We start from the raw sequence: 23874 nt of genomic DNA, 5'->3' as shown, positions 1-23874 counted from the left end.
TTTCTCTGAAAGAAAAGCAAGTAATTTCTGGTAACTAGCATTATATGTTACCTGGCTTCTCTCTCTTGCTACAAAGATAGGTCAAATCATGTGTACACTAATAAGAGAATGTAAGCATTCTGCACAGATTTGACGGCATGTATAAAAACATAAAATGTTACACTGTGTTTCTGTGGGTAGTGCAGAAGTGCTTATTTCAGCGGACAATTTCGATAGTTTACTCCTCGGGTCATTGACAGAGTAACCTACAAACGGAGACTCTGATTTTAGGCTAGATCAACAAATGCTAATTGGATCCGACATGTACTCTGGTAGATGTCATGTCAGGTTTCTCGTCATTGCAAAAATATAAAAACAGGTCCTACCTCGACACCTTGGCCGAGGACATCAATGAGAAACTCCAGCAGGCCGGGCACATCACGTTTGGCGAGATCACCAAACAGTATGACCTTCCACCGGACTTCTTAGAAGACGTGAGTGCCATGTAACCTCACCTATCCTGAACCTGAAATTACCTAACCTAGCTTAACCTTTTTGTGAAAGACAGGATCTTTCTTGTTTCTGATTTTTCTTTTCTTTCTCCATTGTGGATGTTGGTAAAGTCTGGCCTTTCAGTAGGCCCATTAGTTCCTTTTTTGTACCTCGTAAATTTGTAGAGGGAATAGTTGCATTCATTCAACCAGATTCACCTGTAAGTGGGATTTTGAAGGCGAGGCACATTGTAATGGTTGGCATTATAAAAGCTGCTCTCCAAGTCAGAGGCCGTCAGCTTAAGCCCAGTTCCTTTTCTTTTTTTTCTTTTTTTTTACATTATCTAAGAGTTATTTGTTACTTTTGTCAGTTCAGCGCATCATACAGGGTAGATGGTCTCGTTCAGACACATTTTAGAAAGAATTTTTTAAAAGTTTCTCTTTTCCTCAGGTGATCCATTCGAGGCTCGGTTCAACCATCAAGGGTCATGCCGACCCGCACGACCGAAGACACATCTTCACCGACGCTTACGTCGCCCAGCACAAATACCGCGTTCGTGGCGCCCTGTCTGCTGTTACAAGGTTGGTTCCTGACTTTTTTTGGACACTTTATTGCTGGTAGAATCTGTCTTCTTTGTTGCTCAGACTCGTCAGTATTGTGTATTTACTCATTTAATAGATGCAGCACAATGTTTATGAACAAAGCCCATATGTCTACCTTCCTGCAGAACACACATGCAGCCAATCATTACTTTCTACTTAAAAATATAGCGATTAACGAGCTCGAGAAAACAATTCTTTGCGAAAGTGCAATCTGCGCAGACGGCACTTTCACGTGAGGATGTTAGCTCACCCATCGGTCACTGGGCTCCTTCTGTCGACTGCTGTGATTGGCTATTCTTATGCTGTGTGGGAGAGTGGAGGTGCAGGCTTTGTTTTTTAGGGGTGTGTCTATTACTCGAGTAAATACCATAATTTCTTCCTGTGGAAGCAATAACCCATAGGTAAAAATCTCGAAATTTCGCCAAGAAGCCAGTTGTGGATTTGCAGAGTGCTTTTGTCAACATGTTTTGCATGCTACTAAACTAGTGAAGGGTATGATTTGACTGAACTTTATCCAATAATTATTTTGATAAGTACAAGTTTCAACAAAATCAGTACGATAGGAGCCATATAGGCTGTTAGCAGCCATTGTTCGGCTGCTTGATTCTCATGACAGTCCATCCAGACTTTTAGTTTCACCAGCTATTAGGCATGTGCAAATAGTGGATTCTGAGCTTGAAGCGAATTCGAAGCGAACAGTGATTTTAATTGAATATTTTCTAATCAAATATAGAATAGTTCCCCAAGCTACACCATGCTTAAACGAAAACCCGGCTGAACTAGTGAAGGTTTTTCCGAAGTACCACTTGTCCATTTCTAAGCTAATTTTAATCCGACTATATTTATACCAAACTATGGCCTCGGAGAGTTCAATGCTTACATTGGAATGACAAGTTAACAAAACATTGACATAAAATTAAGCATATAGAGATGCCCGGCTATACCTAATCTAGATTTTTAAATGTTCTGACTATATGCAAATATCCTTTCTTCAATCTCAAATTAAAACAAAACAAAAACACAATCACGTATGTTTAACGTAGGTTGTCAGGGCATTTCTGCCTGAGGAATATTCTTGCAGAGTTTAATTCCACAAATTCAACATCCACAAATTTTCTGTTCTAATTTTTGAAATACGCCAGGTGCACACACTCATCATCTCAATTTGAAAGTGCTTTTCTCCTAAGCATGCAACTGCAATATTTATATTTTTCGAAGTGTTCATTGCGGCAGGCTAGCCCCATTCTGCACTCTTCGCCGGTGCATTGCGGAGAAGCAACACTCCCAAAAGCAAGCTTCGTGGGTGTTGCTTCTCTGCAGTGCTCCGAGGCACGGTGGAAAGCGCGCTCAACGGGGCTAACCCACCCCGATCAACACTTCGAAAAATATGAGCATCGCGGTTCATCTCGAAGAGAACAGTGAATAGCGTATTATTTTATTGGAATATTCGCTCAATCCTACAAACCATGATTTATTACTTTCACACATGCCATACTTTTTCAGGTACAGTTGAACCGCAGTGACTTGTTTCTTAGGTGTCCACAGTAAAAAGAGCATTATCGGAAAAAAGCCAATAATGCTGTTGGACGCTATAAACGGTACAGGAAGAAACTCTTACGCAATCTACCATATTTTCCAATGTATAAGTAATGTTTTTTTGTTTTTTTTTTCAAAAATTTTGTTGCGCGTTTTTTACGACAGTGTGACTAGGATATCTATGCGTTGTTTTTTTTTTTCTAAAAGTATGGACCTTAGCTGCGCAAAGTCGCCGCGGGAGTTATATTTCTCGTTCGATTTGTTGGCGATAATATTGGACTGGCTTCCGCTTACGCATATGTCGTGATCACAATACACATACAGTTTGGTATATGGGGGTCGATTTGTAGGCGAGGGAAATTTCCGAGCCCGTCGAGCTAATCCAGACACACCCTTGTGTTATCTGCTGCTTCGAGCACGTCAGTGCAAAGCGGCAAAGCTTCACGCATGCGCACCGGTTCGAAGCCGTGAAACTTGACACGAGCGACGCTGTGCATGTGCTACGACACAGAAACACGTGGATGACACAATAATCGTGTCATCTATCGGGATTATGTGACTCTAATTCTGTCTTACCGCAATAACCATCACTGTACCATGTTGCCAGATGTCTCCCAGCGACTTCTTAGCTCGCTTCTAACATAGTGGAAATAGCGGCAGCACGGTCAACGAATGTCGCTCAGCCAGGGTAAAGAAGAATATTGTGAAATTAATTATTGTGGGAGCTTCTCCTTAAAATGAAAGCCCTCTTTTTTCGCAACGCCAAATTCACCATTGAGCAGGAATTGCTAACATGTGCTGCCGAGGCCGGGCAACCCGATCCGTGGCACCAGCTGTGTTGGGCTAACAGTCTGTTGCCATAACAACCAGGAAGACAAACGTAACAAAAGGATTAGGATGTGCTTATTCTTACGGTAGTTCAACGGGACCGGCGTTCATGAATATGATAGCTGTAAAAAATTATACACTGGGGGCATATCAGTGAGATTTTACTTTGGGTTGTACACTATTAATTTGTAGAACATAACACCAAACTCAAGAAGACAGCTTTGAACAAACTTACAGCTGGCAGTGCCTAAGTACTGATTGGTGCACAATTGACATTTTCTTAAAGCACTTGTATATAATGCAGTCTTTGATGTCAACCTTCTTTTTTTATTTTTTCTTCCCAAGGCCTGTGTCACTGAGCAGCCTCGTGAACATGTTCCAGTTTCCGGAGAAACTGCTGTATGGTGAGTTCCCGAGAGATGTTGAAGTCGGATCCGACTCCTCTTGATTTCTTGAAGATTTTGCCTCCCATGCCAAGCAGTTCCACTAACCTTTTTTCACTGTCAGTGCTGTTGGTGTACTTTTCTTCTCAACACTTACTACTATTTATAATGCTTAACCACTTCACAAAAATGTAGGGATTTTCTATGAAACTTAAAGATTGCTGAATCTGGTATAAAGATTCCATTGCCCTAGCAATCTAAAAGAGCATGAGTGTTTTGCAGTGACTCATATTTTGCGTCCCCCCTATCCCTCCCCAACGACGACGTTGAATGAAAAGTTGAATTTTTCGTTGTGTGTGGATTTTTACGTAGTGGAGGTTAGAGTATGTCTTGAGCCGCATTTTGTGTTGCCGCCATAAAGGGGGCAGTTTGGCCAGTGCAGTACAACCACTTACCTGGCATCTATAATGGGCATCACAAAGTTAGTGACACATTAATAATGAACTTTTAACTGGTCAACTGTGGCAATCTGAATGGCACCTAGCAGATAATAGCAAGCTTTATGCCATAGTAATGTGGAGGGTTGAGCGTAATGGTACGTGGATGGCATATTGAAACAGCGCACACGCAGAAAGGAAGAGAGCTCTGTCCTACGTGATCTCTTCTCTTCCTCTCTGCTTGTGTGCTGTTTTATTATCTTAAACTTCCTGCCATCAAGCCAGATCTTGGTGCCTGGGAAACTTCTCACAATTGAAACCGTTTGCACGACGGTCTACTGTGCCGCTTGAGAGTTGGTCACATCTTCCTTACCCGTCAGTACCTTCTTTTGGGTGAGGTACTACCGGTATGCAAGCACCATGAAAAATCTTTTTCTGTATTGCAGGTTCTCTTTCCTTTCCCTGGTTTTCTACAACAGCACAAATACTATTTCACCAAGTTTTTTTTTTTTTAATTCATTTTATTCTACCCTGCCCTGTTCTTAAGGAAGAAGCCTCTCACATCTTTTGAGCGTCTGTTAGCTTTTTTGTAAATATAGAGATTTTATACAAACCACTGGTGTTCTTTAATGTGCCTAGTTTGGCGCAGCATGGCCGTCGGTACTCTTGTGCCATAAAACCCGCAACCAAGAACAATGACCGGTTGACTGCGGTGCACCCACACACCCGATGTGGAGTTGTCGCCCTAAGCATGCGCTGGTCTGCGTGCCCTCGCAGGCATGATAGAGGACCTGGTGAAGGAGGGCCGCCTGGCCGGGAGCCTGGTGGGGGGCCGCTCTGAGAGGGCTTCATACATCCCGGACCTGTACTCCCGCTCCCAGGGCAGCTGGGTGGACACCTGCTACCACCAGAACGGTTACCTCGGTGAGTGCCGGCCAAGGCCACCTGGGCAGCTGTGGCTGCAGAGGCGGAAGGTGCCAACGGGGTGCTTGTTATTACAAAAAGGACAACAGAGGGTTATGTAGACCGACACAGTCGGTATATAGTGGAGCGGGTCACAAGTGTCTCTTCTTTATGTAGAGCGCTAATTCTGCTGCTTCTGGCGTAGGGGTTGCACTGACGTAAGAACGCTGAGCTCTGATTGGCTCCGACGGAGAAATGGGGCCGCTCTGTCAGAGCCAATCAGACGCTGTTTTTCCGCCAAGGTGTTTATGGGAACTAGGGCCTCGTCAAGCTGCGTTAGCAACGTTTTGCCCTCTTTTCCACCTTTTTTTCGTTTTGTAATGAAAAAAAAAAGGAAAATAAAAGATTATTATTAGGATTAGTGGGTATGCTAGCTGCCTTGAGGAGGTCTGCCCACTATCCTTCCAATCAAAACCAATCAGAGCTCGGTGTTTTCATGTCACCGCAACCTCTGCTCAAGAAGCAGACAAACTTGCGCTCCGCATACACTTGTTCGTGTAAAGATATCTTTTCGATCTCGCTGCACTTGCACATCTAAAAGCTACTTTGAGTAATTTGTATGTGTGTACTGCTACTCCGTTAAAGATGGCTATTTAATGGGGACGGTTAAGACTTTGAGGCAACTGATGCACAGCCTATTCTAAGTGCCAACAGCCATGCACTTGTGTTTTTACCACTCTCTTCGACCAGGAGCTTGCACTCTCATAGCGTGGCAATGTGCACGGCACACCTGAACGACTTAACAGTACCGCACGATTGCCAAACATTGAGGCCAGGGACCACATATGTCGACATTTGTGTCTCTCCCGTGACAAATCACATGAAACAGCGGTCGCAGTCTAAATCCCACATAGTGCCGTGTTCGATACTGCACGTTGGCCAATTCTCAGTGAAGTGTTTCAGAATTAAATTTGCAGTTGTCTCTCGATCTGTTGGTCAAACCGCCTTATGCGAAATTGCTACATTTTTACAATACATCTCCTCGTCGTCCTTTTCTGTCTGTTCTTTATTGCGACGACACTGAGAGTGAAAAGACTGAGGCCAAGCAACGTCGTGACTCATAACGTGTTGTCATAAGACTCATGAAAAGACACGCAATTAGTTAGAGGTGCAGATGTTTGGCAGGTGGCCAACTTTGTTGCCATCCACATCCAAAGCACAACCTCGGACAACTGAAAATCTGGGTTTGGTTTTGTTAGAGTGCAATTCTGCACTAATACTACTATGAAGTGCGATCGAGCGACAATATGTCATTCTTGAAGCGCGAGCGCCAATGAAAACGCCTCACACAACTTGTCACTTTTTTGCCATAAGTGCGCTGAATTATTTCTAAGGTTTTTGTTCCAGATTTTCGACTCAAAATCGACGTTTTCTCTCGTTGTGGTTCACGTTCCATGCCGAAACCGCCATTGTGCTCGTGCACATGGTCAAAAAAGCTCCCGTAGCACAGCCCCGAGTGCTCGCAAAACGACGCACATAATAACGTATAAAGATCCCTGCCTTTGACTGCTACACACGCATCACCGTGCCACTTTCTCTCTTTATGCTACAAAATTAGTCTCATAACTCCTTTTATTGTACCTTGTACGACAAGGTGCTGGCCTACGGTTCTTGATGAGTGGAAACAATGATTCGATCGTTGCCGTCCGAGCGCAATGGAAGCAGCGGGAAGGCCTCCCCTAGAGCGGAGGCTCACTGCGAGGGGACTTCCATCCACAACAGAGTACGACGCCCTGACCCGACTGGGCATCCAGGACCCGAAGGGGTATGTGAAGCGGCGCTTCAAGGACGACGGCCTGGTGTTCCTCAAGAACCTGTGCTTGGGGCAGACGCTGCTGGCACAGGTGGAGGCCGCTGTGGACGAGGTGGCCGCCACAGGTGCCTGGGTGGACCTGGCGGTGAGCGGCACCCCTCTCTCTCTCTCTTTCTCCACCCACGCTTGCCAGTCCCCCGACTTTGGAGGTGCAACCCTCTCCGGCGCTGTTCAGTAATAGAGCCACCGAAAGAGCTATGCTTGGGACGCAGGTTCTCAAACTGAGTTCCCAGGAATCCAGAGGTTCCCCAGTGTGCCCTAACAGGTTCTGAGAACACCAAAATTTTCTCGAGCATGCCTTTCAATAATGTAGAGCGTTTTACTGCTTTGAGCGAAATTTTTGTTGGTCTAAGCCGCCCGCTACGACATAATTAGGTGCCAAGCAGTCCCTAGTCTGTGCATTATTCATTTTTTATTTTATCTATTTCAAATATTGCCAACCCTTACTGATTATTGTGGGGGGCGAGGGGGGGGGACTAGAATGTGTAGTTATAAAAATAGGACGCAAGAACTTATATAGACATAGAAAACGTCATTAGATTATACATCAGGAAACAAATTCAACAATTTTTCTTCAAATAATAATAATAGTTTTTATGTGCGCATTTTCTAGCATCTACTCAGATGTGTGCAAGACTAGGCAGGAAGGTTGGGACTCTTACACAGGTGCGCCTGCTAGCCCGTCGCCGAATGGATTAAAATCTATTATCGCTATAATATAGAATGTATAAAAGGATATACCCCCTCCCCCCACATACACACATGCACATGCACATATGTATGCATGCACACACACACACACACACACACACACACACACACACACACACACACACACGCACACGCGCGCGCACACACACACACACACACACACACACACACACACACACACACACACACACACACACACACACACACACACACACACACACACACACACACACACACACACACACACATGCATACAGAGGCAAACACAAACTGGGAAGAAATGCCAGTAAAAACACTGTCGCATTACTGTTTATAAGCTCCGTAAGCCTTTGCTCTGCCCTACTGCATCAATGCCGAATCCAGGAGGGGTTCAGCATTGATCGACGAGGCTTCCTCAAGATTGAAAAGATCAAGAGCAGCCGGCTTAGAGTATCGATGCTCCATTCCTTAATTTTCTTGCGGGTGTCACCATTTCGGTGCCTGGTACAGAGTAAGCACGATAGGCGATCGTCGCTATTCGAAGACATATTTTCCCAAGCTTCGAGTGCGGTACCGAAAAGCTCGGGCGATATCAGTTTGTTCCGTCCTGAACAGTTTTGACATTTCTGGAGGGCTTAAAAGCATTTCTTGCGATCTTGGAGAAGGCTTTGGATAACTGGCAGCGATGGTTTCGTGCACCGAGGTGGCCGATGCGTCGTCGCTCGGAAGCATAGCTCATTCAGTGACTCTGGGCCGGTCGACTTTGTCGTGAAGTTGTGCTCTGAAGCGAGGAGGTCCTGTCATGCGCTGCCTATGAGAGGGCACATGCCCGGCATTGGGAGCAATCATAGTCATCAACTACCAACCATTGTGCTTTTTAAACGCATGTTTCCTGCGTGTTTCTGGAGGTGCGAAACATATCTCAAATGCTCGCCTGTTTTGCATAGTAAAAGCAATGTCCTTAAAGGGAAACTTTGCTTCATTTTTGATGTTTAGAAAACTATGTAGTCCTCTTCAGTATCATATAGGAAGACCACATGTGAAATATTACGATCTAATTCCGTCTATATATTTCATAAACTGGCCAGCAAACTTTCAAATGAGCCAAGTCGCCGAAGTCTGCCAACTCTAGTGTGCGACGTGAGGCGCAATTATCAGCGCAGTCAATGCCACGGAGTTGGAGCAGCCAACATTGAGCTACTACGTCATTCTCGCGTTTTGTTTGTTTTTACTTCTCAGAATGAAATTGAACGATGACGTCATGAGTTTCTCCTCCTGGTGTTGGCTCAATGGCGTCCACGTGACCACCGTAACACGGATGAGCTAGTTTGCGCTGTCCTGTGCGCTTCTCGGAGCTGAGAGTTGGGAGCAGTCTGTTTCGTCTCGCCACTGCTCTAGCTTGAGAAGGACGTTTTGTTTACGATACGAGTGCGGGCCGCATCTACGATGCCTAGCTGCGATGAATGTCAAGAGATCTATAGGCGTACAATGTTGTGTTGCTGCCTGCTCGAATTACCAGTTGACCAGCCCGAGAGGTGTCTTTCGCAAGTTTACACACGATGTTGTAGAAAACTACGTTGGCGAAAATTGCGGAGCAGACGACACTTGTGCTTTGCTCCACGTTCGCCTGCCGTCACATAGAGGATCACATAACCGTTGAGACTGTGACGACCCCTGAAGGGAGGCACAGACGCACTGTAGTGGGCCCATGCTGAGGTGAAGAGAGTCGAGGCGAAAACAATATTTACTGTTTATTAATAATAGGAGTCGGTGCTGGTGCCACCCGCAGCTCACCGACTGTCATGGCGTTCTGAAAGGGTGGTGTCCCGGGCTGTCCGTCACTGTGCTGGCGTGTGGGCGAGTTGGTTCCGGGGCTCACAGGGTTCGGGGGTTTGGGGCGCTGACGCCAGCGGGTGGCTGTTGTGTTTCTCTGGTCGGGCTCACAGGGTTCTGGGGCTTGGAGCGCTGACGCTAGCGAATGGCCTTGCGGTTGAGGCGATCTGGGCTGCTCAGGGCTCGGGGGCCTGGGGTGCTGACGCCAACGGGAGGCCTTTTCGTTGTGTTTCTCTGGTGCGTTGTTTCCCGCACTCTCTCCAGCCCGCTCCCTGGCACTTTTTCTGGCGCGTCTTCCCGCTCAGACTTGCTTCCCCCGACACCCGACCCCTCCCAACTTGTTCCCCATGTCCGGTCTCTCCGCTCCCCCTCTCCTCTTTCGTCTTCTCGCCCCTCGCCTCGCCCTCTCCCCTGGGCCGTCACCTTCCCCGAACGTCACGAGACCACGTGTTTCGACGTGACGTGGCCATGACTCTGACGACGCGAGACCAATGTTGCCTGACGCAACCGAAGTTTCGGTTTCGGTATCTGTTGATGTTTAAATTAAGATTACACAAATAATATTCCACATTTCGCGAATCCGAAGACGTGGGTCTGTTTAGTAGCACTTTGGGAAATGGAATCGCATATAAGCCTAAAGGTTTTGGAATTGAGCGGAGTTGCCCTTTAAAGGGGGATATGGCCTAAGAATTCAAATTTTTCAGAAGAAATGGTTTCTTTCTTCAGAAATGGTATGTTTATGTTTATTAACTTCTAAAGAATGGTCTATAATAGAAACTTTCATTTATAAACATGCAGGATTTACCTGATAATAAATCATTTTCGCCGTGCCACAGTTTTTTTTTGTGTATTGGGCTGTGCAACGTGTTCCGACCTTGTGCTCTCTTTGCCGAAATATTGGATGCTGGACGTGCACCCAGAGCCGAATGGCTTGCATTCTTTCATCCGGGTGATATGCGTAGGAAAAATGTATAGACTCGAAATTATACCTAATCTCCGGAAGGCAAATCTCTGCACATTTCTCTTTCTTTTTAATTCCGGAGCTGCTCATTTCTGGTATTTGTCGATAAAGCCTGGCAGCGGATGAAAATATCCCAACGTGCTGGCAGCACCGCCGTACAAACAATTGGACCTGTCTTCAGACCTCTGTCCAAAAGGATTTGCAGGAAGTTCTCAGTGACGTGGATAGCCACTCCCTATCTGGTTCCTTTCAGCCCTTGCTGCCTTCTGTGTTCAGCGCCGAGGAAGTGTCGAGTGTGATCCAGGCCGCTCTCAAGTCTCGGCCCAAGGGCAGTGCGGCTGTTCAGCAGCTGCTGGACACGATGGTGGTCAGCGAGGCATTTGTTGAGACCTGCATGCGCTCCTTCGACCCACTCATGACGGCCAAGGCCGAACTGGTGCGTTACCCTTCCTACTTTTTGCAGCTCTCCTATAGTTGCCTCCAGGTTTGTGTTAGAGCAATTGTCTCATTAAAAAAAACTAGATGTTTGTGTTTAGACAGTGTAAGGTATGGTCTTTGAGGTATGGTGACACTGATCTATGCTGTAGATGAGAAGCTTAGCTTGTGCAGTACACCCTCTAGCCTGGGGTCTTTATGTGGTGTGCCAGTGTGATGCTCATTCAGATCGAAAAGGGCAGGGCTGGGGTTTGATCCTAGGATCCAAGCTGCTGTGCGCTAACACACTATGCCTACCCCCCCCCCCCCCCCCCCCCTTTGACGAAGTCAATACATTCCGACGTAGGAGTAACGAGGCACGGTGGAAGTTTGACGAAATGAACGTTGCCACCGGCACATTCGTTATTTCACCCAGGTTCGTAGTTTTGAACACGCCTGTGTAACCAGGTTCAATTTCCTTTCTCATCCGAATGTCTGAAAGTGTTCTGTGTATCAAGAGCACCATTCTAGTGAAGTTCAGTCAGTGGTAGTGCCACTCCATGCACTTTTTAAGTGATTTTGTCTTATTCTAGTAAGTAGAAAGGTAAGTGCAACAGCTCAGAGCAGCAGTAAGAATGCTTTCAAGAAATAATTACTTCTTTACAGCCTGAAAGTCACTCCCAAGTAACGTTTTGCTCAATCTGGCCTCATGAAAATAATTTTCTTAAAATGGATGCTCCATGAAAATGTCTTTATATGGCATCTTTTCTACATAGAAGCTGCAGTATTTTCTGTCTCCAGAGTTAAAGGGTAACTGCAAAGAAAAAAAAGTTTCTTTTTAAACAGCCTAATTGGGACAAGCATGTCACAAAACAATTTTTTCGCCAAAAACAAAATTGTTTACAGCAATATTTATTACGCGAGACTGATTTTAGTTAGCGGCTCTTTCGTCCGTTTTAAATTGCGCGCCACAAAGTTGGTATTATACGTCACGGAGTGGCTGCTATACATCACGGAGTGACGTATAACAGCCACTCCGCGCGCTTCAAAAGAGCGGGAGTTTCAAATGTGGAGAAGTTGTCACTCCGACTAAATTACGTCCTTCCTGCGGCATAAATATTGCTAGAAAAAATTTGTTGCTTCGTGGAAGATTTGTTTTGTGACATGCTTGTCCGATATAGGCTCTTTAGAAAAACACTTTTTTTTCTTTGCAGTTACCCTTTAAAGACTGAAAGTGACATATATGGCGAATCACAGCAACTGTTTGTTTCTGTCTGAAGACTGCATACTAAGCATTGAGCCATCAATGGGACCGACCTTGTTATGTATGCTCGCCTGTACTGCAAAAGTCTTTCACTATTGTGGTTCTGCATTTCTGGTATGTCTCATTACAGTATCTTGAGCACAGTTGTTTTTAATTGTTTTCATAGCTTTTAAAGCTGAATATGTGTTATCTGGATAGATTATAATAAGAAGCTGAAGCCGTAAATCAATGGGGGAACCCAATATCCTAATCCAAACGGACGGTGACTGGTTGGTGCAACAACCCCCCTCTCACAGCACGTCTCCCCTCTCATTTCCAGGGAGATTATTTCAGAGCAAAGAAGAAGCGGGCAAGTATTTGCACTTACGGTTTGGGTTGCTGCTACATACTACCACACCTTCCGGACTATAGACCGTTTCATTGAAGAGAGAGAGAGAGAGAGGGAGGGAGTCCTTTCGGGCGAAGGCACAACGCCTACCCTTTTCCTCAAGGTCGTCTCCTCGTCCAGAGGGACTGTTAGAAATGTCCGCAAAGCACGTGTGCAGCGAGCCTTTCCGGTAACATTGAGCGCCGTTATGCGAATGTAATGGCTTGTTTCGCGCGGTCTGTCATTTGAGAATGAAATTGACCAAACAGCATTACACTGTTGTTGGTTGTACAAATAACGGGGAGAAACATAAATTAAACATTGAAACAGTGTGCGCGACCAGGCTGTCAAACCAAATAGATGTAGATGTGGGATTTTTATGCTGCAGGCAGTTCCATGCCTACCGGGACCTGCAGCGCCAGTAACTGTTGAAGTTAGAACTAAAAGGCTTTTTGCCGTTGAAAAACAGTCGCGTCTGCTTGTACCTTTTTTTTTTGTAAGTCTCGTGCCAACATTCATGCTGGGCTACCGCGGAAGTGTAAGCGGAGCACAGCATTGGCTTTGAGAAAAACAGTTACATGACGGCTAGATTGACAGTTTATTGCCTATATTTCTCTTCGGGTAGTAATTAGAAGGCGATGCCTGGTAGGAAACAAAAATGCGCTACTGATTTTGAAGCGTCGAATGTGTGTCACTGGATAACTTTTAGAGCTAGTTTTTCTACGTTAATTTTCTGTTTACACCTCAATGTTCCGGAATAATTTTCAGAAAATATAGAGCAACACCTGCACAATTGAAGTTGAAGCAAATACTTAAGCAATAAAGCTGATTGAGAACAGACATTGTAACCCTGGAGCGTGGGGAAGAACAGCATAAAAATATGAACACCAAGCTCCAAACACAGCTCAATTTTATGTTCACAAATCAGATTTCTCTACAGCCCCACAAGCAGGTAAAGCACCGCCTGAAGGTCAAATGCATGTGGGAACCTTAAAAAACCGCAGTCTCATCGGGGGTCAACAGACAGAACCCTGCAAGAACTTCGACACAATAGCATCGTGGAGGCAGGGAAGAAGAGGGGTGAACCCAGAACAACCAAAAAGGGGTAAAGGAAAAACAAACTGCAGAACCCTTTTTGCTTCCCTTCCTAAAACAAAGAAAGGAACTAAGGCACTGCAAAACCTGCATGAAAACGTAGTTAGTGCGCTGGTGACTTCAAAGTTTGGTCACTCCAGCCGTGCCAGCAGAAGCAGCCGCCTTTTGACATTCTCAAATAAATTTAAAAAGAAGGAAGGTGGAATTCTTTATTTTGAAGTTTTGCTAATGCAATAAGTAAATTCCACAGTACCTAGTCGGAGAGAAGAGAACTCGAAACAGCAAGTCAATTTCCGACGATCTTAGCACGCTACGCAATGCACACTCTGTCCGGGTCCCCAAATGGCGGCCAATCAGCTGGATGGCTCCAAAGCTCCGAAGTACACGGATTAAGGGGAGGCGGTTTTGCTTTTATTCAAATGGCTCATTCTAGTAAAGCCATACTGAGACAGGCTGTAGTCCACACTCCATGCATAGTTTGCACGTGAAATTCTCATACACACCACACCTTGAAAATTGTGTCCGCTTTGTTAGCACACAGAGAAGCTTGAACAATACAGAAATCATCATTATTGTTACCTGCCATTCACAAACTCCACGACATCTCGTCATATTAAACAATCCTGGAAAGAAAATCCCCATGTAATCCGCACCTGTAGCAGTCTGCACTGCATAAAATTTTAACTTTTAAACATGTATAGTTTGCAAACTATAGTCTGAAAAGTGGTGTATCTATTTGCTTCCATTTGCTCAAAGCTCTTGGTCTTCCGGCATCAGTTTGAGTCCACACGTCGTGCAATCTCGGTTTGTTTGTCTTCCGCTATGACGCAGGACTCGCAGAAGGGCGTCGTGTTCATGGAGGCGGTGTCGGCGGGGCCCGGAGCCTCCCACCGGCAATCCACACCTCCCGTTGCCATGCCAACGGCCACAGACGACAAGCAGGAGAAGAAGGACGAGCGCCGCAAGAAGGCCACCGGTGAGCAGACGGCAATTCGGTGACAGTCTGTGTCGGTTGGTCGGGGTGTCTGTTTCTGTGGGTTTGTTAATGGGTGAACCTGCTGCTGAATTTTCATTTGTATGTATATTCATACTCTGCCTTTTCTTTGCGACTGTTACCATCTTGAAGGGTGGGACTTCCAGTGTGACAAAACAAATACAGAATAAAAATGAGTAGGTAGTAAAAAAATCTTCAAAAACTATGAACAGTCAGGTTAAGATCCACATAAATACAGTCGAATCTCGTTAATTCAAACTACAGGGGGACCGAAAATTTGTTTTAATAAAGCAAAGTTTGAATTAACGGGAGTTTTCTCCCATAGAGACACATAGGATGGGACCTGTATGTTAGTTTGAATTATCCGCAAGTTTGAATTAAGAGAGTGAATTAATGAGAGTTGACTGTAGCAGGTTAGGGCTTCTTGAATGTGTCATATTGCCATTAAAGATGCCATTGAAGATGATAACCCCTCCCCACCCTATCGTTTCCTTTACCTTGGAAGGACATGAGCCCACTAAGAGGACATTTTGAAAAGGAAAGTCGAGGTACGCCGACATTGAACCGATGCTTGACGTGGGATGGAATGTATGTCACCGGTAGGCCACGAATTGCGCAGGTGGCAAGTCCGGTGGCGGCACCCAGGGCCGGGAGACCAAGACCAAGGCGGTCAAGTCCAAGAAGCGGACGGGCGGCAAGGGCGGCCGCGGCAACGACTCGGATTCGGAGGAGGACCGCCCTGGGGCGGACGCAGACCGGGGGGGCTCCTCTTCCGCCCGGAGCCACAAGGGCGGAGCAGAGCTGGAGTTCATGACGGTGCAGGAGATGCAGGCACAGCTGGAGCAGCTCAAGATCCTCGAGGACTGCCCCAAGGAGCTCAGCCTCAGCATCGCCCAGAAGATACACAGGTGACGGAGGGGGAACGGGGCCAGAGGGCCGAATTTTTTTTGTCACCTGGAGAGGCAAACATGGGGCACAGATTTGATGTGAGTGGCACTTCAACGTTTGGCTGAGGCTCGTGTGCTCACCAGTTAAGGACTAGTCTCGGCCGAGCACTGATGCAGCACTCGCGTCCAGTCTGTGCCCCTTATTTGACTCTCCAGGTGATGTAAATTCAGCACTATGACCTTGTTTAGAGGGTGTTCCTTAAAGCCACTGGACGTTGCCGGAGCACTCGTTCCGTGGTGTCTGCTTGACCGTTGAAATGTAGCCAATCGAGCTTTCTGGCCGACTGACATTGGACATTGGCTGAAAAACGAAACTATGCTAGTAAAATTCTTTGTAAACTCCCTCCCCCAAGATTATAGCCCATCTCATTTTTTGTCCGAATATCTACGACGTAAAAATTGCAGAGCGTCGCCCACCCCCTTGATTCCCATCAAACATTGTGCGATGTCCCATGGGAATCGCATCAGCCGCGCACTCTGTGGTACCGATCCGTGTGACAAGCGAGTTTGTAGCGGCTTACCGCATGTTTATCGCACGACTGGGAGGTCGTTTATCGCAATGTGGAACGCGAATTCACCATGTCCACGATCTGCAGTATTGGCTCCCGTTTGACGTGGCTTGAGCGAATGCCCCTGTGTTTATCGCTAATTTCTTTATAAAATTTTGCTGTGGCATCTTTAAAGATCAATTACACCATATTTATCTCTCTATTTTGTGTGGGCATTCTTGTGGGATTTTATATGTAAGTTACTACCTACTTCTTAAGCTGTGAGTTGCAGCATTTTTTATCTTTTTTCTCCCGTTTCGCCGGTGTTGAGACTGAAGCCAAACCCTTCCGAGTCCAACTGTTGGCAAAATAACCGAGCAAATTATCTCTCGCCAAAAGGTATATATCTTTCCCCTTTCATCCCATTAAGGGGCAAGGCCATGCAGTTAGAAGAAAAATGGGTGGCCGTAGAGGAAAAGGAATGTGTGCTGCTTTTTTTTCGTGAAAAGCAGCCCCATGAAAATGAAAACTTTTTCTGCTACGAAAAAATTGGCTGTCTCTGGCATTTTCAGGATGCGTTTTTAATTCGTAGCATTTAAAAAGCATTGGCTCTCATCTGCCAAAAATCACAATCTGTCGGACATGTCACACAACACACTGGATGAACTGTCGGTGAACTGGCACTCGAACCGCCGCTGCGTCATGGCAGTGACTTCCTGTTGCGGCTGAGCCTGGCAATCTCATTTTGCAGCCGCGACCCTCGCTCCTCCCTCTACGCCTTGCTGTGCCCGCCGTCCTTGCTCCTGCATCACTTTGATATTACACGAAAACCCGCAAGCAAGAGCCTTCATAGTTCCGCCAAGCGCTCATGGAGGGAAGTCTCAGCTCCAAGAGCAGTCGCCAATTGCACATGGAGTGTGCTAGAATCAGCGACTGCACGCTTCGCGCTGCATGGCCTATTGAGGCTACATCTTGGATTCAAACACGAAAGCACTAAGGGCTGGCCCTATAAATGCTATACATTTTGAAGAGGGAGAGAAAGCGGCACGTCCGGAACTAAGAAATGGCGAAACGGGCCTTTGTGCAGGCCCCTGACGCGGCAGTACCAGGAGGTGGCCCGGTCGGTGTTCCTGACGTCGTCGAGCGCCTCGGGGGCTGCCCGGCGCAAGACCCACGCCGAGCTGCAGGACAAGCTGGCCACTTTGCTCACCAGCATCCAGCTCTTCGACAAGGGCCTCAAGCTGCTCCCGGGTGAGTACTGTCTTACGTATTTACACCTCTGTACTTGCTGACGAAATGAGAACGGCAAGGACTTCGGTCGTCCCGCTTTCTACCATCGACATAAGGTTGCGCAAATATTCAAATTTTCTAATAGTAGTTTCGAATAATATGCTATTCGATATTCTCTTCGAGATGACCCGCAATGTTCATAGTACTTTCCGAAGTGTTGATTGCAGCTAGTTAGCCTTGTCGAGTGCGCTTCTCACCGAGCACCTGTGCACTGCGGGGAAGAAACACCTGCGGAGCTTGCGGGCTCCATGGGTATTGCTTCCCCACAGTGCTTCGATGTTCGGTGAGAGGCGCACCCAACGGCCGCAATTATGCGAGAGTACATGTTAGGCTGTGATGTCTTAACAACTCGCGTTCATCATACATGCTTGTTTTCTTTTTGTCAAGTTTGAAATGGAAGAAAAATTTATTTGCATATTGCGAGCGAAGGTAGAAATTCTTTCAATTAGGATTGCTGCAGCAAATTTGTGTCTAACGTGCCATAGTTTACAAATATAGTTATATTAAATTAACCGAGCTTGGAAGCAAATACATGGAAGCTCGGGAACAACCTTCACGAGCTTAGCTTGGGTTTCGCTTAAACATGGTGCAGTAGTGAAAGGCTCGGAGAAACTACTGGATATTCGATTTGAAACTATTCAGCCAAAACCACTATCGCTTCGAACCCAGAATCCACTATTCGCACATGACTATATCAACAGCGCTGTGGCGTCTCGCGCACCTCAAGAGCACAAACGCTGCAAAGAAATGTGGCGGAGGGCACAGAGCGCATGCTGGAGGCCGGGCGTTCCAAAGACGCGCCCTGCCATTCTCATTCTTTCAGCTACTATACCATGCAGCAAAATTTATTGTAATTTTTATTTAATGACTTTATCTGATCGGCCAGTCAGCGTGCACCACTCCTGGCCCAGCATGGTGCACTTGTGACGCCCACAGTCGGGATTGCAAGCCAATTCACCAGTCGCTTAATATCATTAGATGAAAATGACATTAAATGCCAAACATTTAAAAAAAGGCAGTGAAGTGGCACATCTGGAACAAAGAGACGACGAAAGGCGCCCGTGCGGTAGAGGCCCCGGACGCGTCGGTAGCAGGACCTGCTGTTTGACAGGCGCATTACTCTTTTGTTCGATGTCGTCCTCTGTCCCTTCAATAGTGTCTGTGTCTTTGCACAGACAACCGCATTGGACAGTGATGTGATTGCTGCGCCAATTCTGCCAAACTGCGCCAAGGGGCTAACCCTGCTACATCCTGCTACATTTTGCCAAAATATGGGTAATCTGTGCCAAGCCTGCGCCAAAGGATCAATTTTGGTCGCTTTTCAAAACCAAAACTAAACTGAGTACCGTAATTGAAAACGCGTAAGCTAGCTGGCGCAAGCGGCCGCCCGACACAAAGTACCCTGCATCAATCGTTCACCCGGTCTTGCATGGTTCTTCCCGCCGTCTCTCGTTTCGTGCTCTCATTGCCTCGCGTCTTTTTAAAAAAAAATTCAACGATAGACGCGGGCATCTGCGCACGCTCCGACGCTAGCGTTCTGTTTACCAGCCATTCCGTCATATTGTGAAACGAAACCCCGTTTTTGCGCGGCGGGAGTTAGTTTGTGAGCTGAAGCAGTCGTTCCTGAAAGCAACAGCCATGGGAAAATTCTTGTTGGTCCCTGCCTGCCAGTCACCATGGTCGCGCGACGTCGGGTGTTGCCGTCCCCACGTCGCTGCAGATATGGCGCTTCCTAGACTGAAAGGCAAAGACCGCCGCATGTTCATAACATTCCTGTTCTTGTTTAATACGCTGCTACAAAAAATCCCTCTAGCTCCAAGACTGCGGTGTCGAAGTATTGATTACCTAGGTTTCTCTTGGTAGGCTTTCTTTTGAGAGGGACCCCCGTGCGTGAAAAATCTGCCGCAAAAGAAAGTTGGTGAAGAGAAGTGAGCTAAAGCAAAGAAGACAATGTCTGCACGCTGAATACGCACTGCGTGCTTGTCTGTCTCGAGTTCAGCCGTTACACAAAGCGCTACAAGAACTCTGTGACGCTGGCTCGCAATGTCTTGCATCGATGTGCTCAGTTTTTTTGTGTGTTTAGCTTGTACCTTGCCTGCCGGCCTGGCAAGCACGTGCCGCTGGACTGTTTTTTGTCGCATGCTGAACAGTTACATTTTGCGTACAATTTTGGGATGCAGTTGGCGATGGAGTGGAGTGGCATGGTTTAGATCGAACAGCCATCTCCGCACGCGCGACAATTTCGCCCTGCACTGCAGTAGTTACGTGTTTCATTGATTGGAGACTGCTTCCATTTATCATAGAGCTAGTACACCTAATGCTGTGCAATTTACTACTAAGCTGGTCCTTTTCAGATAAATTTTAATATGTGCAGTTTGATTCTTATTTACCTATAGCGGGTACATATATATGTATCATATAACTGAAGAATTGCAAAATGTGTCCTGTCATAGGCATTTCAGTTAGATCAGGGATGGGCAGTATTTCAAATACTTTCTGTATTTTGCATTTGCATTTAATTACGAATTGGGTAATGTATTTGATGTGTGTATTTAAATACTAAAACGTGGGTATTTCAAATACAATTGTAATTAAATACAATTTTGTGGGCGAAAATACATCCCTCAAATTTATTGTCACGACTCATTTTGCTTATCCTAAGACGTGTCCGAAGCTGCTCTTTCTTCATCTCAACGCCAACGGCAACAACAAACCAAGAAACTCTTCATCTCCTCATACACCAGTCCTGCGGCAGTTTGTGTCTCGCTCACCGCGGGTGCCCGGCTCACCGCGGGTGCCGCAGGTGCCCGTCTCGCTCACCGCGGGCGCCCGCGGGCACCCGCGGGCGCCCGGGCACTTGCCTCTATTACGTTAAATAAATGTTATTGTCAAAGTTACAATTCTTGTTTTTATGAATGATGTAAGATATAGTCTCCATCTTTTATTCGGCCATGGGGCTTTTTTCTTTTTCTCCTCCAGCTTTATTTTGAAGGCCCTGTCCAGAGCAGGAAGAAAACTATGTTCTGCACCGAATGCAGTGTCTCTCAGTCAAGCACAAGCGTTTAGTGACTTTGTGATTACGGTGCTAGTCCAGGGCAAGAATAGTGACGAAATCGACGTTCACAGGCAGACTGGCTAAATAAGCGCCTGTGACAACTTGCGATGCTTTCCAGCCTGGAACATTCTAAATGCGCGGATTGTCCAGATTTTCGTAACTGGTGCGAGTTGCAACGATAAAACAATTCTCTAGCTAGTGCTGCGCGTCTTGGTTGTCTCAGTTCTTTGTTGGTCTATACCAAAATGTAATCAACAAAAAAAGCTGCTTGAAGCTCTGTACTTTTTTCACCTATTACGTCCAAGCTGATTACATTTTTTTGTGATTATATTTTTATTAGGTTACTAGAGCCTCGCACACTAACTCCCGAGTGTGCGATGCAAAATTAAAATGAGATACTCAGAAACCCGTTGCAGGTGCCCTGAAGTCGCTGACGCAAATTTTGAGGAATGTACTTGAAAAAGTATTTGGAGGAGACCAAATACATTTGGTTGTATTTCTATCTTGTACTTAATGCTTTTTTGGAAATGTATAATTAGATTGGTAATTAAATACATTTTTGACGAAGTATTTTGTATTTGTATTTTGATACATATTTGCATGTATTTTGCCCATCCCTGAGTAAGATGTTGAGAGACTCCCAGGTGGTCTAACTTCACTATAATTTGTTTATTGCGGCGAGCAGAATGTCCTTCATTTGTCCAGCACTTGAAATTAATATTTTTTTTGTTCTAAGAATATCTGCTCCAAAAGCCACTTTTGCTGCTCCTAAAGACTGTTCCAGCTGCTCCAAAAGCCACTTTTGTTGCTCCAAAACATTGTTTTGGCTGCTCCTAAATGTGCTCCAAGACGGCTTAGGCCAATCACATCACTGCGTTGGAGCGAAGGCTTCCGTCGACTTCGTCATTATTTGGGCCTCTTCCTTAAATCGCAACAATTCTCACCTAGTGCATGCAGTGAGTTTCACTGCAACATAATTGAGACGAGGGGACAAGGAGAATGAAGAATCAATAAGCAGGATAAGATAGAAACAAAAAAATGGGACAGGCAGTGTCTCAAGCTCGGGTACTTCATTTATTTGGTGCGCACCTTACATGTCCTCTTTGAACAATGTTTGTAAAGAAAGAAGATACATAATGTGTGTATGAAATAATTGCAGCTGCTGAGTCTGTTTCTTTCACTCGTTAGTTTTTCGTTTCCCTTTACGTTTAGTCTCGGGCTAATTTATGCAGTGATAAGCGCATCCACCAGCTGACCTAAAATCATACTGTTGTTTTGTTTTTGTACGGTCATGTACCACGCAGATAAACAAGACAATGGCTTGGTTTTCGTTTGGTCAGCTGGCATTATAGAAGTAAAGTGGCAGGGCGACTTTTTTTTCTACTTGCACCGACCTTTGAGCAGTGATGCAAGGAGTGCCTTGTTTGGTGGCTTTCTAATAATTAAAATAAATTTAGGCAGCCTTTGCAGTTGTTGAAAAGTGACTGTTCTGAATGCATCAAAACACACAAAAAGAAAAGATTATAAGAAAAATTTATTGTTTTTATGTTGCTAGGTGTCCTACCCAACTTTTTTGTTAAAGAGTATTTGACAAAATATTTTTTAGCAGAAAGACCACAGCATGCGGAAACTATCTGAAATTACCGAACTTAGACTTTAGAAAATTAAATAGAAGAAAAGAGCATGACATACAACTAGTTTGGTGACTGTCTGGTCTATCAATGGGGCTATTATCTGTTTAGACTACAATCTCCTTAGTTACTGTTTGGGAGACCCTGTCACGTGTTTCAACAGTAAAACTAAGCTTCAAGATTCACTTCTTAAGTGGCACAACTGTCACGCTGACTCTCTCATGTCCCGCGATTGGTTGCGCAGACGACCTGCAGTCGGTGCTCGGGAAGCATCTGCTGAAGACGCTGTGTTCGGACTTCACCAACCTGGTCGTGGGTTACCTGGCCGTGGAACAGGGTGCGGCCAAGGAAGCCGACGTGCCTCCCAACATGGCCCCGGAGGTACCGGCTGCTACCCACACTTTTTGGCCTCATCGTTTTCTCGTTGCACAATTTGTGTTCACACTAGGGTTAAAAAATTATTTTTGCTGCTCACGCAAGTGGGCTCTTTGCTGCCATTGTCTTCCCCACCCTATGGCTCAGCCTGCGGGCTCTGAAACTGCATTCCTACATACCTTTGGACACAAATCTGGGAGCTGTACCCATAAAGTTGCTCTGGGAAAATTCTCCAGAGTACCCTTATGGGTCCCTCCGGCTCCTCAATTTTTCTCGACTGTCCCAGCCCCTGAAAAAAGTGTCTTCCTAGTTTGGGCTCTGCTTCACCAGATCTGAGCCACTCGTTCATGCGCAACCATGAGCCGAACATTCCCTAGTACAGAAGTCCCTCGTTATAATGATGTCAACGGTGAGGCAAAAATATTCTATGTAATCGGTAATTTGATAAAGGCAAGAGAGCCAAAAAGACAGCGTCATCAGCCTCAAAGGTGGACGGAAACACTTCGGAAGACTCGAAGCATATTTTCACGCAGAATATGTTATATGGCTACAACGTAACCATATCTGGTCAGGTGGCAGCGACGGAAGTTGACAAGCCGATTGCCAGCCAATTGCTGACACAGCGCTCATCTCCTGACTGGTTGGACACCAGTGCTAGCTGAACCTCTTCCTCGATTGCCTCCGTGTTACACCCGGCAGGGGCAAAGCATTGCGTAAAGCATCGCACACTTTTGGCTTCCCGAGAGAAAGAGTGCGAGAGAAAGCGACAAAAAAGCAGACTCTTTTGCCGCAATCAGTTGAGGTAGCTCAGAGTGTTTGGTTCTCTTTTACCACGAGTTGGTGCCATGGTTCTGCTCGACGATGCCGCTTTCCAATGGTTCCGTTTTCCACACGCTCTGTCCACTGCGTCTCACACTCCAACAGGCTCCGACAAGAGGCTCTTGACGTAAAACTGCCTCTTGGCATTTCTTTCGGACTGCTGTCGTTCTTTCGCGCGAGTCATCCAACCCTGGGCATCTGAGCACACCCCCCGTCTGCGGGCCAAAATTGTTAGAAACATTGGCTGGTTAACTGTTTGTCGGTGCACAAGCAACTCAAATTGTAATATGCTTACCGGTGTTTTTCAGCAAACAAGAAACAGGATAGTTGCGTTAAGAATGGGCTAAAAGTGTGTGTGCATGATCCAATAATTGTGTTCAATGCGCTGGAAAATTTTGTGAGTGAGGGAGACTCGAGTGAGCTGGCAAAGTTGCATTACAAAGCCAAAAATCACCCGGTGTTTTTTTCTGCTTCTCGCCGAGTGAGAATTAATGAGCATCGAAGTTGCGAGCTTGGTGTGTACCGTCCTTTGTCCACTCTGCTTTCCTGTTTATGGCTCTGGCCCTTTTGAGAAGTTCTGGCCACCCTATGATGATTGCTGCCCTTCTCAAGCTTGCG

The 23874-nt window shown here is 46.0% G+C and overlaps 1 protein-coding gene across 2 annotated transcripts in view; it reads left to right on the top strand.

Annotated features, from left to right (window-relative positions):
- LOC8051200 (E3 UFM1-protein ligase 1) overlaps positions 1-23874 on the top strand; it is a 49452-nt gene that overhangs the window by 5286 nt on the left and 20292 nt on the right. For both annotated transcript variants that reach the window (XM_029995627.4, XM_029995628.4), the window contains exons 4-13: positions 359-473; positions 922-1052; positions 3783-3841; positions 5035-5181; positions 6943-7118; positions 10771-10953; positions 14489-14633; positions 15271-15559; positions 17174-17337; positions 22307-22443. In XM_029995627.4, coding sequence (XP_029851487.3) covers positions 359-473; positions 922-1052; positions 3783-3841; positions 5035-5181; positions 6943-7118; positions 10771-10953; positions 14489-14633; positions 15271-15559; positions 17174-17337; positions 22307-22443 — 1546 coding nt within the window. The remainder of the gene's footprint in view (positions 1-358; positions 474-921; positions 1053-3782; positions 3842-5034; positions 5182-6942; positions 7119-10770; positions 10954-14488; positions 14634-15270; positions 15560-17173; positions 17338-22306; positions 22444-23874) is intronic.

Source organism: Ixodes scapularis, unplaced genomic scaffold, assembly GCF_016920785.2.
Source record: "Ixodes scapularis isolate PalLabHiFi unplaced genomic scaffold, ASM1692078v2 PGA_scaffold2__306_contigs__length_199485367, whole genome shotgun sequence".
NCBI lineage: Eukaryota > Metazoa > Arthropoda > Arachnida > Ixodida > Ixodidae > Ixodes > Ixodes scapularis.
Note: the sequence above shows the minus strand (reverse complement) of the source record. Positions and strands in the feature narration are given on the sequence as shown.